Genomic DNA, 15,525 nt, shown 5'->3' on the forward strand with positions numbered 1-15,525 from the left:
TCTCTTTACCTGAGACTTCATTGTAAGCAACCTACACTGGAAAATACAAGCATGTGATTTATGCTCTGTGAAAGCTCAATTATTGACAACTTTCTTTGGACACTGCTTTTTACTACAGAAACAATTTAGCCGCACTTATCTGATATTGTTTTATTTAGAAGGAGTTACTGAATCATTTTTTGGGTAGATTTTCTGCCATATTCCAAAGCATGACCGTGAAAAAGCAGAAATGTATATATTACCATTGAATTGCAATAGGTAACATTTGATTGGCTGTTGTAAGCTCCGCCCAGTTTTCTGAATTTTAACCCCAGTCCCCCAGTCATGGTCTGTGCCAAGTTTGGGGCCTCTGGCTTTAAAACTGTGAGAATGGCAATGTTTGAACATTTTACATTGATGTCAATAGGTAAACTCTGATTGGCTGTTTGTGGCTCCACCCACTTTTGCTAAATTTTGACTGCAGTCACCCAGTGAGTAATTGTGCTAAGTTTGGGATGCCTGGCATTTAAACTGCAATAATAGCAGTAGTTAATCTTTTTTTCATTAAGGTCAATAGCTGAAATCTGATTGGCTGTTATTGCCCCACCCCTTTTTTCCCTTAACTGTGAACCACAGTCACTCAGTGGCCAACACTTTAAGGTTTGGGAATCCTGGCATTCAAAGTGTCAAAATGGCAGACGTTTTAATTTCTCCATTGAAAATCAATGGGTGAAATCTGATTGGTTGTCGGTGGCTCCGCCCACTTTTTCTAACCTTAAAGTGCAAACACCCAGTGAGAACATTTGTAAACTTTGGGGTCCTTGACATCAATAATATGAGAATAGCAGCATTTTAAATGTTCCCATGTAAATAAATCACTGAAATTCAATTGGCAGCTTGTGGCTCTGCCCACTTTTAAAATTTGAACCCAAGCCACAACCCAAGCTGCAATTTAAATTTTCCCATATAAAACAAACAGCTGAAATGTGATTGGCTGTTGTAGGCTCCGCCCACTTTTCCAAAATTTTAACCATAGAAACCCAGTGACCCACGGTGCCAAGTTTAGGGACTCTGGCTTTAAAACTGTTAGAATGACAGCTTTTACAATTTTCCCATTGAAGTCAATAGGGAAAATGCGATTGGTTGTTTGTGGCTCCGCCCACTTTTGCAGTCCCCAAAATGTGAAAGAAATTTTATTTCAACCCCATGACTAAGTGACCCAAGTTTGGTGAGTTTACCTTCAGATCTGTCTGATTAGTGAAAGTTTAACATTTTCCAATGAAAGTCTATGGGAAAAAATGGGGTTTTCGGGGGGCCGCCCCAGGGGTACCGAGGGTAAAATAGCTTAACAGAGCACAAGCAACCTACACGGCTATGGGCCGAAGAAGTGTGCAAAATTTCACACATGTACTCCTAAAACTCTTAAAACTGTAGGAAGAATAGAGTTTCCATGTTAAAAGTATTATTTGCATCTATTTTCATTGGGCAGGTGTGTTGGCGAAGGGTTACTGTACTGTGTCTACCAAGTGGAAGGTTGTGAGTTCGATTCCTGGATCAGTCCAGCCCACCGAACCATGGGGGACGTGGGCTAAATTCCATGGCTGGGCCGGGGTTGTAGACTCCAACCCCCTAGGTGGAGACAAAGCAGTAAAGCCTGCCCCAGTTTTTATGTCACAATACTTTCTGACTGATTTTAGCAGAAAGTCATTTTTTTCCCTTTGGCTGTTGCTGGCTCCGCCCACTTTTTTTTAACCTTTTCAGCCCGCGGGTATTTTTCACCTTATGGCCGAGAGGAATTTTCCCATTTCAGCGCTCCTCCCTTTCATTCCCCAATAACTTTATCACTACTTATCACAAAGAAGTGATCTATACCTTGTTTTTTCCACCACCAATTAAGCTTTCTTTAGGTGGAACATTATGCTAAGAATTATTTTATTCTAAATGCATTTTAACTGAAATAATTAGGAAAAAAAATGGAAAAAATCATTATTTCTCAGGTTTCGGCCATTATAGTTTTAAAATACCACATGCTACCGTAATTAAAATCCAGCTATTTTATTTGCCCATTTGTCCTGGTTAATGGAACCATAAAATTATATCCCTAGTATAATGTATGATGACAATATTTTATTTGGAAATAAAGGTACATTTTTTCAGTTTTGCATCCATCGCTAATTTTTAGCCCATAATTGTATAATAATATGGCCTTTTATTTTGTTTTTGTTCCCTAAAGTCAGTAGATGTCATTTTACTATTTGGCCATAAGATGTCCCCGCTGACCAAAATCGTATGTAGCGTACAAGTACGCTACATAGGAAACAATTTGTTGCTACATTGTTACTAGGGAAGTGATGCAGGCTTCAATTAAAGCCTGCATCACGGGTGTCCGGTGGGGAGATTAATGAATGGGAACTTTGTTCCTATTCATTAGTCTATCGATCGGGTGGCGGAAAGCGGCAGAAATCGTCGGCAGGAGGAAGCGTGGCGGAAATCGTCGGCAGAAGGAAGCGCGGCGGCTCTATTTAAGAATAAACACTGTATTTGAACAAAAACAGTGTTTATTCTCGGGGGACATGTACGGATTGGCACAGGGGACGTTTGTCCCTTTCAGCCAATCGCCCCTGTTGCCGGCATCATCGCGAACGTGAGCATCTGCCTGCACGATTGTGTGCACACCCCCCCAAACTGCAGGGACATGACTAGCGCGTCCCTGCGGCTGTAGCAGCTGCCGCTGGGGATGTGAAACTCACGTCCGCGTGGCATAAATGGTTAAAATAAGCTTATCGCAGTGAATTTGAGATTAAGGGTGTGATATATGAAAGGCTGATAATTTTCCTGTGCGCAAATTCACCAGTCCTAACGTCAGAATTACGCCGCCAGTTACCACAGCAATGCCCGCATTCGTTTTTTTTCTTCTTGAAAGTGAGTGCTGCATGCTGATATCAAAGTCAACAATACAAGCGAGAGCAAAAATGCAAATGCAGACGCATAGAGATTTATTAATTTTGCGGCAAAATCTGGACATGCACCGCACAGGACGCACATGACAGGCAAGCTGAAAATGCAAAAGATACTGCTCAATTGCCTAGAGATAAGTAAATCCTATGCCGCAGTTGTGGCCACTTATCTCAGAAGCGGCATCGTATTTACACCGCCGGATTTCAACGGTACTGTGTCAATCGACTGTGCACGCTGCTGGTGAATCGGCTGTGGTAAATCATGACAGCTGAGTAGTTAGGGCTCGTTCACATCTTGGATGTTTTTATGCACTGTAGCATAACGCTGACACCATGCATAACGCATGGTGTCTATAAAATGTATTTAAATCAATTGGCGCGCTGCTGTGAATTAGTTAGTTATCGGAGCAGGACGGGGATAGAGGAAGCGGCGCCGCCTAAGGTAATAGTAGCGGCGGCCGCGGGGGGATCGGGGAGGGGCAGCACCTACCCACCCACCTACCCATGACTCGCAATCAAGCCGACCCCCCAACTTTTGGGCCACTTTTGGAGGGTGAAAAATTCGGCTTGCTTGCGAGTATATACGGTAATTAGTGTCAGCAGAGCTGACTAACTAACTGGATTTCCACAAAACATGCACGGTTGGTGGGCCTTGAGGACAGGGTTGGGGAACACTGCACTAATGCACCCTTGCACAGTGGCAATTAAGACGGCAATCAAAATTTCAGGGGTCTGCTGGGAAGGATGGGGGGGAAAAAGCCTCTCTAGTATCCAAAGGCTTTGACCTTTCAAGGTAAGTACTACATGGGGCATTTTTCCCACTTCAGGTTCACTTTAAATCAAACTGAACACTGGACTTTTTTTTTTTTTTCCTCCAAATGTACCGCCACGTACCTGAGCTCCATAATGGTGCGTGCCATTGGGTGGCATCATTACTTACCTATGGAGTGCTGGTCCATGGCCTGTATGACTTCCACCATCTTCTTTGCACGACCATCAGCTTCTGCTGGCATTTGTAAATCCTAGCGAAATCATCCGTGTGCTGCAATGCATGCCATGAAATTTAGTTAGTTGATGTGAGAACAGGTCTGTACAGTACTTTGATCTCGCAGCATACATTGCGGGTATGTGTGTGACCCTGCCAGGAATTGCAGATGCCAGTGAAAGCTGAAGGTTAGGTGAAGAAGATAGTGCATGTCGTATGCAGTGCTGAGAAGTCAGCAATGTTTGAGTACCTTGAGCTAGTGGTTTCAAAAACTAATGCCTAGTACACACTAGCAATTTTGATGGATCAATCATTGGTCAATTTTACCACCTCCATGTAGTATGACCATTTCCCTATATAATCTGCATAGAAATGAAAATCTGTTTGGCCCTCATACTACATGGAGGTGGTAAAATTGACCAATGATTGATCCATCAAAATTGCTAGTGTGTACTAGGCTTAAGGAGTTGGATGATATTTGTTCCAACTCCACAGTCCTGGTCGTATGGGCTGGAGCCTAGAAGAGCTGCATCTTGGAGGTAAAGCCTTGTACACACTTTCAATGGTGATTGGCAAATCACTGACCAATTTGACCACCTCCATGTAGTATGAGGGTCAACAGATATTAAATACTATGAGCAGATTGTGTAAGTAAGCTCTCATACTACATGGAAGTTTTAAAAATTGTCAGTGATTGGCCACAAACAATTGAAAGTGTGTTCTGGGCTTAAAGAGACACTGAAGCGAAAAAAAAAATGATGATATTATGATTTGTATGTGTAGCACAGCTAAGAAATAAAACATTAAGATAAGATACATCAGTGTGATTGTTTCCAGTACAGAAAGAGTTGAGAAACTCCAGTTGTTATCTCTATGCAAACAAGCCATTAAGCTCTCCAACTAAGTTAAGGTGCCCATACACTCGTCAGATTGGCAGCAGATAGATAAGAAATGCATCTGATGATCTATCTGATGCGTTTTTAGAACATTTTTTAGCAGGATAGAATTCCAATAGATTTCAGTTTGAAATCTATTGAAATTCGATCTGATGGCATTTTTTTGCCATCCGATTTCCATTAAGGCCAATGCAAACTGATAAGCAATCTCATCAGATCGACCTAAATTTTCCATCCTGCCTGGTCGATGGAAATCCATTGAAATCGATCAAAATCGGCCATCGATCGGTCGATTGGCCAACCGATTTTCAAACGATCAATCGATCGGTCAGAAAATCGGCTGAGTGTATGGGCCCCTTTAAGTCATGGAGAGGGCTGTTATCTGACTTTTATTATCTCAACTGTTCCTGGACTATTTACTTTTCCTCTGCTAGAGGAGAGGTCATTACTTCACAGACTGCTCTGAAAGACTAATTTTGAATGCTGAGTGTTGTGTAATCTGCACATATTAAAGAATGATGCAATGTTAGAAAAAACACTGTATACCTGAAAATAAAAGTATGAGAATATTTTCTTTGCTGCTAATCTTCTAGTAATTATTCATAGTACACAACCAATTCACTATATCATATTTTTTTTTCCCGCTTCAGTGTCTCTTTAAGTAATGGCGCTTCCCGCACCCACATTCGTACATTTAATTTCAATCTTTTCTTATGGGCAAGTGTTTTTTTTTAAATCCATTATTATGGTCAGTATCTGGGGTTATTTTACAAAATCTGCATGTTTAGGGGGGAAAAAATCATTCCTGCAAGGCCTGTAATCCTATAGATAAAAGGCAATGGCAGTAGATGTTTATTAGACAAGTGGACACCTATCTGTATCCACTCTTCTCATGTTCTCCATGGGTTCCTATATGTAATTTAGAGCAGTTGTTGTGAATTTCTGTATTACAGTGCTTTTTTCCAATTTATAAACTGTTCTTATTTTGTCTTTGACAGGTCCTTGTGACATAAGCCAAGGTGCAAAATGCAGAACGACGCTGGTGAATTTGTGGACTTGTATGTCCCCCGTAAATGGTAGGAACTGTTTTGCTTATCATTGCTCGATTCATACAAACAGAAGCATTTAAACTAAGATTACACACGTTAGTTTGATTTCCATAATAAAAGTGGTATGGGTGCAAAGTACGTACTTTTAAAACTCTTCGTAACACTAAAGGTGGGTACGCACATCCGATAAATGTCTTTGAAAACTGAAAGATCACAGACCAATTTTATGTAATAATGAGAGCATACTCTACACAGTCTATTCTATGGAGCTGAACTCCCCATCAGATAAAAATCTTTGCAAGATGCTGCACACAAAGATGCTGTACACATTCAATAGATCAGTATCTGCAAAAGATCTGTTCCTGCAAAAGACCGTTCCTGCAAAATGCATTCATAGTCTATATCTGCATATCTCATACACACCTTGTTTAACAGACATTCATCTGCAGATCAGATCCACCAGGATGGATCTTCAAATCTGCAGATGATTGTCAGATCTGCAGATGAATGTCTGTTAAACAAGGTGTGTTTGAGGATCTGCAGACATCGTAGACTATAAATGCGTTTTGCAAATACTGATCTTTTGCAGATACTGATCTTTTTCATGTGTGCAGCATCTTGCAAAGATTATATCTGATGGGGAGTTCAGCTGAATAGAATAGACTGTGTAAATCAGGGGTCCCCAAACGTTTTGGGTCGAGGGCCGGGTCAACATACTTCAGACTGCTGGGGGACCGGAGTATACATAAAATGAAGTAGAAGTCTTTGCGGGCCAGACAGTGAAGCATACCCAGGTGACAACCTGCAGTCCAATTAGACAACCGTGTCAACTGATGTGGAATTTGATTGGAAACCAGCAAATTGCTTTCTGGCTCCATTCTATCTGTGGCCCATCAATAGTTAAAAAAAGTAGCTGACTGCATCTATAATACATTGTGTGTGGGGGGCCATTAAAGAGAGTCTGAAGTGAGAATAGATCTCGCTTCAGACCTCATATATAGCAGGGGCACGTGTGCCCCTGCTAAAACACCGCTATCCCGCGGCTTAACGGGGGTCCCTGTCCCCCCAAATCCCCTCCGTAATGCGGGGGAGCGCTTCCGCATTGGGGCAGGGCTAACCGCCGCAGCCCTGCCCCACGCGTGTCTGTCAGCGCGTATCTCCGCCTCTCCCCCGCCCCTCTCAGTCTTCCTTCACTGAGAGGGGCGGGGGAGGGGCGGCGATGCGCGTCTGATAGACGCGACTGGAGGCAGGGCTGCGGCCGTTAGCCCTTGCCTCCAGGAAGCAAAGTCCACGACCAACTTTGTGACCAACTTTTGCGGGGGGTGGGTTGGGGGTGAAGGTAGTGTTGGGCGAACAGTGTTGGCCACTGTTCGGGTTCTGCAGAACATCACCCTGTTCGGGTGATGTTCGAGTTCGGCCGAACACCTCATGGTGTTCGGCCTTTTAAGTTCGGGTTCGCCCCGAACTTCTGTATGCCCCCGAACAGGGCCGAACAGGGCCCCTGTTCGGGCGAACAGGGCCCTGTTCGGCCGAACAGGCCGCAATACGGCCCCCCTATGGGGTCGCAGGCATAAGGGGGGAGCATGCCCCGATCGCGGGGGGGGGGTCGGAAATTCCCCCCACCCCCTCCGCTAGCGCTCCCCCCTCTGCCCGCTTCCCCATTCAAAAGTTTCAAGAAGTACCTGTATAGCGGATGGCCTGGCAGTGGCACTGTGGAGTGAGGAGGAGGAGGAGTCCGGAGAGTGACGAGTTGAGGGAGGCCGGGCAGCGGGCGTGAGGTCAGAGAAAGGGCGAGTTCCGCCCTTTCTCTGACCTCACGCCCGCTGCCCGGCCTCCCTCAACTCGTCACTCTCCGGACTCCTCCTCCTCCTCACTCCACAGTGCCACTGCCAGGCCATCCGCTATACAGGTACTTCTTGAAACTTTTGAATGGGGAAGCGGGCAGAGGGGGGAGCGCTAGCGGAGGGGGTGGGGGGAATTTCCGACCCCCCCCCGCGATCGGGGCATGCTCCCCCCTTATGCCTGCGACCCCATAGGGCCCCCAAAATAGGGATGTTCGGGAAGTTCGGGGTTCGGCCCGAACATGCCGAACATCTCGGCCATGTTCGGCGAACTTTCCCGAACCCGAACATCCAGGTGTTCGCCCATCACTAGGTGAAGGGACCCCCGTTTAGCCGCGGGATAGCGGCGTTTTAGCAGGGGCACACGTGCCCCTGCTATATATGAGAGCTGAAGCGAGATTTAGTCTCGCTTCAGTGTCTCTTTAAAAAAAGCCTCAGGGGCCCACATTCGGCCCGCGGGCCTTAGTTTGAGGACCACTGGTGTAGAGTATGCTCTCATACTACATGGAAGGGGGTAAAATTGATCTGTGATCTTTCAGTTTCCAAAGACATTTATCTGATGTGTGTACCCACCTTTAGTGTTGCCATGTACCCTTTATTATGTGCAGAATGGGGTAGTCTAGCTTTTAAAATAATTATACAGCAGCTCTTTAGAGTATTTGGACTGCTAGAATGTCACAGGGACTCATAAAGTCTGTATTTGTACGACTACAATATAAAGGAATGTAGAGGAAATCCGTTAAGGCAGTAATTAGTGTGTATCTTGGTTGGTAGTGAGTTCAGCTTCTGAAAATCACAGTTTGGTGGGTTGGCTGAAGTGAATGGCCTTGGTTAAAGTGACCATATACACATAGATTGCCACGTTAAGTGCCAAACAGATTGATCCCTCTCTGATCTGCATCAGAAAGCGCAGTGCTGCAGTTTGATTTTTAATAACTTCATACTGTAATCTGTATAGTGTTCTGGAAAGGGTTTGATACCTCTCCTATCAAATTGAGATCAGAGATGGATCAAATCCTTCCACAAATGACACAGATTTCAGCAATGTATTGAAAATCTATCAAACTGCAACCTTGTACTGTTTGATGCAGTTTATGGTAGGGCTGCACGATTTTAGGTAAAAATTGAAATTGCGATTTTTCTCTCAAAAATTGCGATTTCGATTTTTTTTCACGATTTTTTTTTTTCAAATCGAGCTTTGGCACTAAATTCACTATGCCCCCAGTATAGTTTAGCCAGATACTGCGGGCGGACGATTGCTTTAAGAGAAACTCCGACTCTTGAACTTTATCCCAATCAGTAGCTGATACCCCATCACAAATGGATCATCAGGGGGCTCTATATGGCTGATATTGTGGTGAAACCCCTCCCACAAGAACAAGAAAAGAACGTACTCTTGGCAGTTTGCTGTCTGTGAGAAATGGCTGCATTGCTGGGAAATGGCTGTTACCAACTGTCAAAAACCATGCAGCAGCTACTGTCAGCAGTGTTCACTGGTGTTCCTTTTAAAGAGCCGGGCAGCGGGGGCGGTTCACGAGAAGACGATATAGTTATCGTCACTATCTGCAGTTTTCAGAGTGCCCGCCCGCTGCCCGCACGCTTGTCTGGCTGCACCGCTGTGCGCCGATTGGTCAGAGCCGCCAGAACCAGTGAATATGCATTATGGTTAATGAGCGGGGAGGGCGGGTCCACTCGAGCGGCACACACAGCTTTACCAATCGCTGGATAGCGATAGAATGACGGCAGCGGTAGGCGGAGCTGTACAGAGCGTACAGCTCCGCCTACCGCTGCCGTCATTCCATCGCTATCCAGCGATTGGTAAAGTTGTGTGCCGCTCGCTCGAGTGGACCCGCCCCCCCCGCTCATTAACCACAATACATATTCACTGCTTCTGGCAGCTCTGGCCAATCGGCGCACAGCGGAAGGCGGGCCAGACAGGCGTGCAGGCAGCGGGCGGGCACTCAGTAAAAACCGAGGATACTGACGATCACCAAATCGTCTTGGCATGAACCGCGGTTTCGGTTTTGAACCGAAAAACCGTGCAGCCCTAGTTTATGGGCTGTCAATCTGACGCTCCTCCACTGCTCAAATCGATAAAAAATTTCTGTCTGATCAACAGTTTTAATGGATGTGTGTATGACCAGTTGAAAGTAAACCAGAAATCACAGGCCTAAAAGAATCAATACTTACCCGGGGCTTCCTCCAGCCCCATAAGCACGTGTGAGTCCCTCGCTGTTGTCCTGTCTGTTGTTCAGCCCCGGTAACTGGCTCAGTCGCGTCAGTCTTGGTCTACTTACTGCGCATGAGCGAGGGGTCCCAAACTGGACCTGACTGAGCCAGTTACCAGGGCTGATCGTGGCTGAACGGCAGACCGCAGAAAAACGGCGAGGGACTGCATGTACTTATGGGGCTGGAGGAAGCCCCAGGTAGGTATCGATTCTTGGGCTGTGATCTCTGGTTTACTTTAAATGGTTTTGTTTAGTGTGTTTAACCACTTCCGGACCTTAGGTACCGCCGTCGTTGAAGTCTAGATTGTGCTGTTGTAAACCTCCATATACATTCAGTTTGCTTCAGAACTTCATGGTAGAGTTCACACAGTCAGTGCATTCTCAGAAAAAGGTGAATGTTTATAATATGTGGCTATCTAGGCTGGAAAAAAAGTAACTAGTCCATCAATTTCTACCTCGGTCTGAATTATGGCACTTTTATTGACAAGAAAGGTTACCGGAACTAAACAGAGCATGATGAATCTATTGAATTGCAGCAGTTCTCAGAAAATGAATATCCAGCTGTAGCTGCAGTCATTGTATGTAGAACACCTGATCTGCATGCTTGTTAAGGGGCTATAGCTAAAAGTATTCTAGGCATAGAATCACCTGGACAGCCAGGCAATGTGCATTGTTTAAAAGAAAATAAACATGGCAGCCTCTATAACTGACCTCTCGGGGCAGTTGTCCTGCTGTGGCTTATTTAGCAGCACACACAGTAAAGAAGAAAATCATTCTGATTTTGTTACGGGGGATGGTGAGATGGGGCATACTTTTCATTTATACTGTAATTGGCGTCTGCAGTGGAATGTAAGCCCTTGCCTGACCTTGTTCTTTTATTTCTTGTGTTAAGCTCTGCCAGCAATAGAATCATTGGTGCCAAGGACCATGCCTGCATCCAGATGAACGTAGCTGAGGTGAGAACTGTGCCCATCTCTGGGGCTTCTGGCTTTGTGTGGGATAAAGGTTGTGCCAGTAGCCTGACAACAGACTGTGTAGATCAGGTTGTTTATGGAATTCAGTTCTGAAATTCATGTAGCCTAGCGCTAGCTACATGATAGCCGCTGTGCAGCGGCATCCCCTTCCGATCGCCTCCGGCGATCAGAGCAAACAGGAAAACCCATTCAGAACAGGATTCCCTGTTTGGCTTCCTCCATCGCCATGGCGACGATTGGGATAACGTCATCGACGTCATTCTGTCGGAGGGAGTCCTGATCCACCCCTTAGCGCTGCCTGGCGGTGATTGGCCAGGCTGCGCAAGGGGTCGGGGGGGGGGGCGCGGCGGGTAGCGGCGGCGATTGGTTTGTACACGCAGCTAGCAAAGGGCCTGAGAAATCCTCTGCGGGGGCTTAGCCGGGCTTACCGCCAGGGAGGTTAAACATTGCAGACCTATATGAAGTCTCCATTAGGCCTTGTTCACATTGCGTTCTGATCGCATTGGGCATTTTTTTTATATTCACTCCCTGACGCAAGTCAGAAAGTGAACTCTTTGACCCAGAAAAGAATAAATACAATGTATTCTTAAAAACGCAATGGCTGCACAAAGCGATTTTGTGAGTGTTTTACGGTTTTCCTATATCTTCCATTGAGGCGGAATCGCCCTGAAAATGGTCCATGCATCGCTTTTCAAATCGGAAAGTGAATGGAACGTCCCAATCTGAACTAGCGCATAGGAAAGCATGGTGTACGTGCTTTCAGGGCGATTTCGAAAAATCGCCAGCGCTTGAAAAAATTGAACAGCGCCTCTAGTGCGAACGAGCCCTTAATCTGCTTCAATATGGAGTCCAGCAAATAGGCAATTTAGTTTTCTTGTTGGCAGTGACTTTATTTAACCACTTCCCGACTGCCGTATAGACAATTGGCGGCCAGGAAGTGGACCCCACAAGGACCGCCGTATTGACAAATGGCGGCGGTCCTTGTAGGGGGATGGGCGGAGCGATCGCGTCATCCATGACGCGATCCTCCGCCAGGGATCAGAAGCCCGGCATTTAGTCTCCGCTCGCCGGCCACTTAGCAGTGCCGGCGAGCAGAGTAATATAAAAATCCAGCCAATCAAGTAGTATAATGCACTTTGTTAGGTAAACAAAGTGCCTTATACGTGCTTCCTCCTCGCCTCGTGGTCTCCTTGTTCCAGAGACCACCAGCGAGGAGAAAGCTATAGAAGGTATACAGCACACATTGTTTTTTTTTGCCTAACAGCCCCCCTGATCACTCACCCCAGGCCTCATACCCCCCCTGATCACCCCAGCAGACCCCTGCCAGCACCCTTGCACCCCTATAAACCCCCCCCCCCCACCTGCCACTAACTTTTGACGCTATCCCTTAGTTTAGGTCCCTAACTGCCTCCTAGTCACCCCTGATCCCCCCCCCTACCTTTAGATCACCCCCAGACCCCATCCCAGACTACCCCCCTGTATACTGTATACATCTGTATACAGCTACCTTACCCCCTGATCCCCCTCTGATCACCTGTCTATCACCTGTCCATCACCCCTCAGCACCCCCACCCATCAGAGCAGACCCTAACTGCCCCGCGGGGGCAACCGATCACCTGCCCAGACCCTCGATTGCCCTCATACCCCCCTCCTGATTACATCCCCTGCTCTTTGTTTACATCTGTCCTCCCCAGCAATCACTAACTGATCTGCGATCAGTAACCCCCTGTGTCTGCCTCTCATCAGATCAGGACTCAGTCTGCCCCGTGCGGGCTCCTGATCAACCCCCCACCCCCTCAAATCGCCCTCAGACCCCCCCCCCCCCCCCAATCACCGTCCGAGTGCATTGTATTTGACTGTGCTGTGATTGTATTCGATTGTGCTGCGATTGTATTTGATTGTCCCGTGATTATTTGATTGCCTCTGAGACCCCACTTCCCGCCACACCCAACCCCACCCTCCCCCCCACCACCTCCAACCACCACCTTCCGAGTGCATCAGATTTGCTTGTGCTGCGATTGTATTCGATTGTGCTGTAATTGTATTTGATTGTCCCGTGATCGGCTTCGATTGTCCCGTGATTGTTTGATTGCCTCTGAGACCCCACTTCCCGCCACACCCAACCCCCGCCCCCCCCCCGCCCCACCACACCCAACCCCACCCTCCCCACCACACCCAACCCCACCCTCCCCCTACCACCTCCAACCACCACCTTCCGAGTGCATCAGATTTCCTTGTGCTGTGATTGGAGTCGATTGTGCTGTAATTGTACTTGATTGTCTCGTGATTGTTTGATTGCCTCTGAGGCCCCACTTCCCACCAACCCCAATACCTCTCAAATACTCCCTTTTTCTAGGTAGGTGCTCTTTTTTTTTTGGGTAGTCTCGGAGGAAAACCCCATAAATTTAGCAATCCACAATGTCAAGAAGGGGGATTTCCGATGAGGAGGTATACAGGTACATGGACCAGTCGGATGAGAGCTTTTGGGAAGACTCATCCGACGAATCATCCGGGTCCGAATTTGAACCTGTGGAAAGCAGTGGTTCCCTGACCGAAAGTGATGACGAGGCTTTGGTCCCGGCTAGAGCCAGGCGTAACAGACCCCATGTCGTTAGACCGCAGGTGGCGCAGGATCCGCCTCAAGGGCAGCAGGGTGGTGCTAGCGCTGATGATAGTTTTCTTGGTGAGGCAGGCACCAGCAGCGCAGCATCTCCTGGACTTAGTACCAGTACTTCTGTAGACCCTGGTGAAGTGGTGAGCGCCAGCATGGAAGTTGAAACTGGTACGGTGGCAAGTGCAGTACTACCCCCGTCGCAGCCACCAAGAAGAAGACGGGCCCGTAGTACCCATAGACTCCCAGAGGTGCTGGCACATCCAAGGTATACCTCAAGGTATTCAGAGAGGGGCACGGTGAGTCCGTGGAAGATTTCATTTTTTTTTTTTTTTTGTCGCAAGTTAGAAGAAATGGAAACTTTTTTTTTTTTTTGGGTCACAAAGTGTCATTTTCCGCTTACTTGTGACAAAAAATATCTTCTATGAACTCACCATGCCTCTCAGTGAATACTTTGGGATGTCTTCTTTCCAAAATGGGGTCATTTGGGGGGTATTTATACTATCCTGGAATTCTAGCCCCTCATGAAACATGTCAGGTGCTCAGAAAGGTCAGAGATGCTGGAAAATGGGAAAATTCACTTTTTGCACCATAGTTTGTAAACGCTATAACTTTTACCCAAACCATTAAATATAGGCTGAATGGGGTTTTTTTTTATCAAAAACATGTTTGTCCACATTTTTCGCGCTGCATGTATACAGAAATTTTACTTTATTTGAAAAATGTCAGCACAGAAAGTTAAAAAAATCTTTTTTTGCCAAAATTCATGTCTTTTTTGATGAATATAATAAGTAAAAATCGCAGCAGCAATCAAATGGCACCAAAGAAAGCTTTATTAGTGACAAGAAAAGGAGCCAAAATTCATTTAGGTGGTAGGTTGTATGAGCGAGCAATAAACAGTGAAAGCTGCAGTGGTCTGAATGGAAAAAAAGTGCCTGGTCCTTAAGGGGGGTAAAGCCCACGGTCCTCAAGTGGTTAAAGATACTCTGTAATTTAAAAAAAAAAAAAACCTCTGGGGTATACTTACCTCAGGAGAGGGAAGCCCCCTGATCCTAATGAGGCTTCCCCTTTCCTCCTAAACTTCAGGCATCCAGCGCTGGCTCCCCTGATACCACAGCGGACAAGGTTATTGGCTGTGGCACAGTAGCACCTGCAATATTTACCTTCTCTGGCTCCAGTGCAGTCGCAGTAGCAACTCTCCACCTGTGCAGTAGAGCGCTCCACTGCTGATAGCAGTTGATTGGGCACTGCTATTTCCGCTGCAGTCCGAGCCAATAGCCGCTATTGCCCATTACTGGGCTGCCATAGGTAAATATTTAGCTCGCCGATGTTCAGGGGCTTCAGCACACTGAGGCTTGGGGGAAGCCCCATTAGGATCCAAACTTTTCCCCCTACCAAGGCAAGTATCTTTTGGGTTATTACTGCCTGCGTCTATTAGGAAGAGTTAATTTCCTGCCCAACTGACTGGATAGGTTCACTGTCTCTTGTAGAGAGGAAAGACTTGTTTTTATTTTATTTTCCCATTGCTACCTGTCTGCTTTTAGTTAGAGAGAGGAAAATAATGGGAGCTGTCCCGCTAACACAGCAATAACAACCCTACAGATTTGTATTGTCTCCACTTTATCCAAATCTTCACAGCTGGATGGAGTCAGGCTTTATCTGGGTGTGTGTGGTGATATCTGATATCGCATATGCAGTGGGTAAGGCCACATTCAGTGGTAGTTGAGGTGTGACACCTTTTAAATATCTTGCAGCGATTTAGAGGGTAAAGACGAACTGTATCACATGTGGCTACATGATCATGATGTATCTTGTGTAGATGGACAACTTAAAGCCCTGCATCTGCCAGCCGCACTGTTGTGTTCATTTGATGGCACTTTCAGTTCAACAGGACGATCACAGATAGGAACTAAGTATTTCATTGTAATTCGTTTCAATCAGATATAATTTTAGTGAATGGGAGAGGTGGATTATTTTGATCACACTTTGTTTTAAAGCGGATACG

General features: G+C 46.2%; 1 protein-coding gene across 1 annotated transcript in view; it reads left to right on the forward strand.

Annotated features, from left to right (window-relative positions):
- LOC137542247 (small ribosomal subunit protein eS21) overlaps positions 1 to 15,525 on the forward strand; it is a 191,178-nt gene that overhangs the window by 148,588 nt on the left and 27,065 nt on the right. Inside the window, exons 2-3 of the mRNA XM_068264017.1 lie at positions 5,814 to 5,893; positions 10,828 to 10,891. Coding sequence (XP_068120118.1) covers positions 5,844 to 5,893; positions 10,828 to 10,891 — 114 coding nt within the window. The 5' untranslated portion in view covers positions 5,814 to 5,843. The remainder of the gene's footprint in view (positions 1 to 5,813; positions 5,894 to 10,827; positions 10,892 to 15,525) is intronic.

This window comes from Hyperolius riggenbachi, chromosome 12, assembly GCF_040937935.1.
Source record: "Hyperolius riggenbachi isolate aHypRig1 chromosome 12, aHypRig1.pri, whole genome shotgun sequence".
NCBI classification, from domain to species: domain Eukaryota; kingdom Metazoa; phylum Chordata; class Amphibia; order Anura; family Hyperoliidae; genus Hyperolius; species Hyperolius riggenbachi.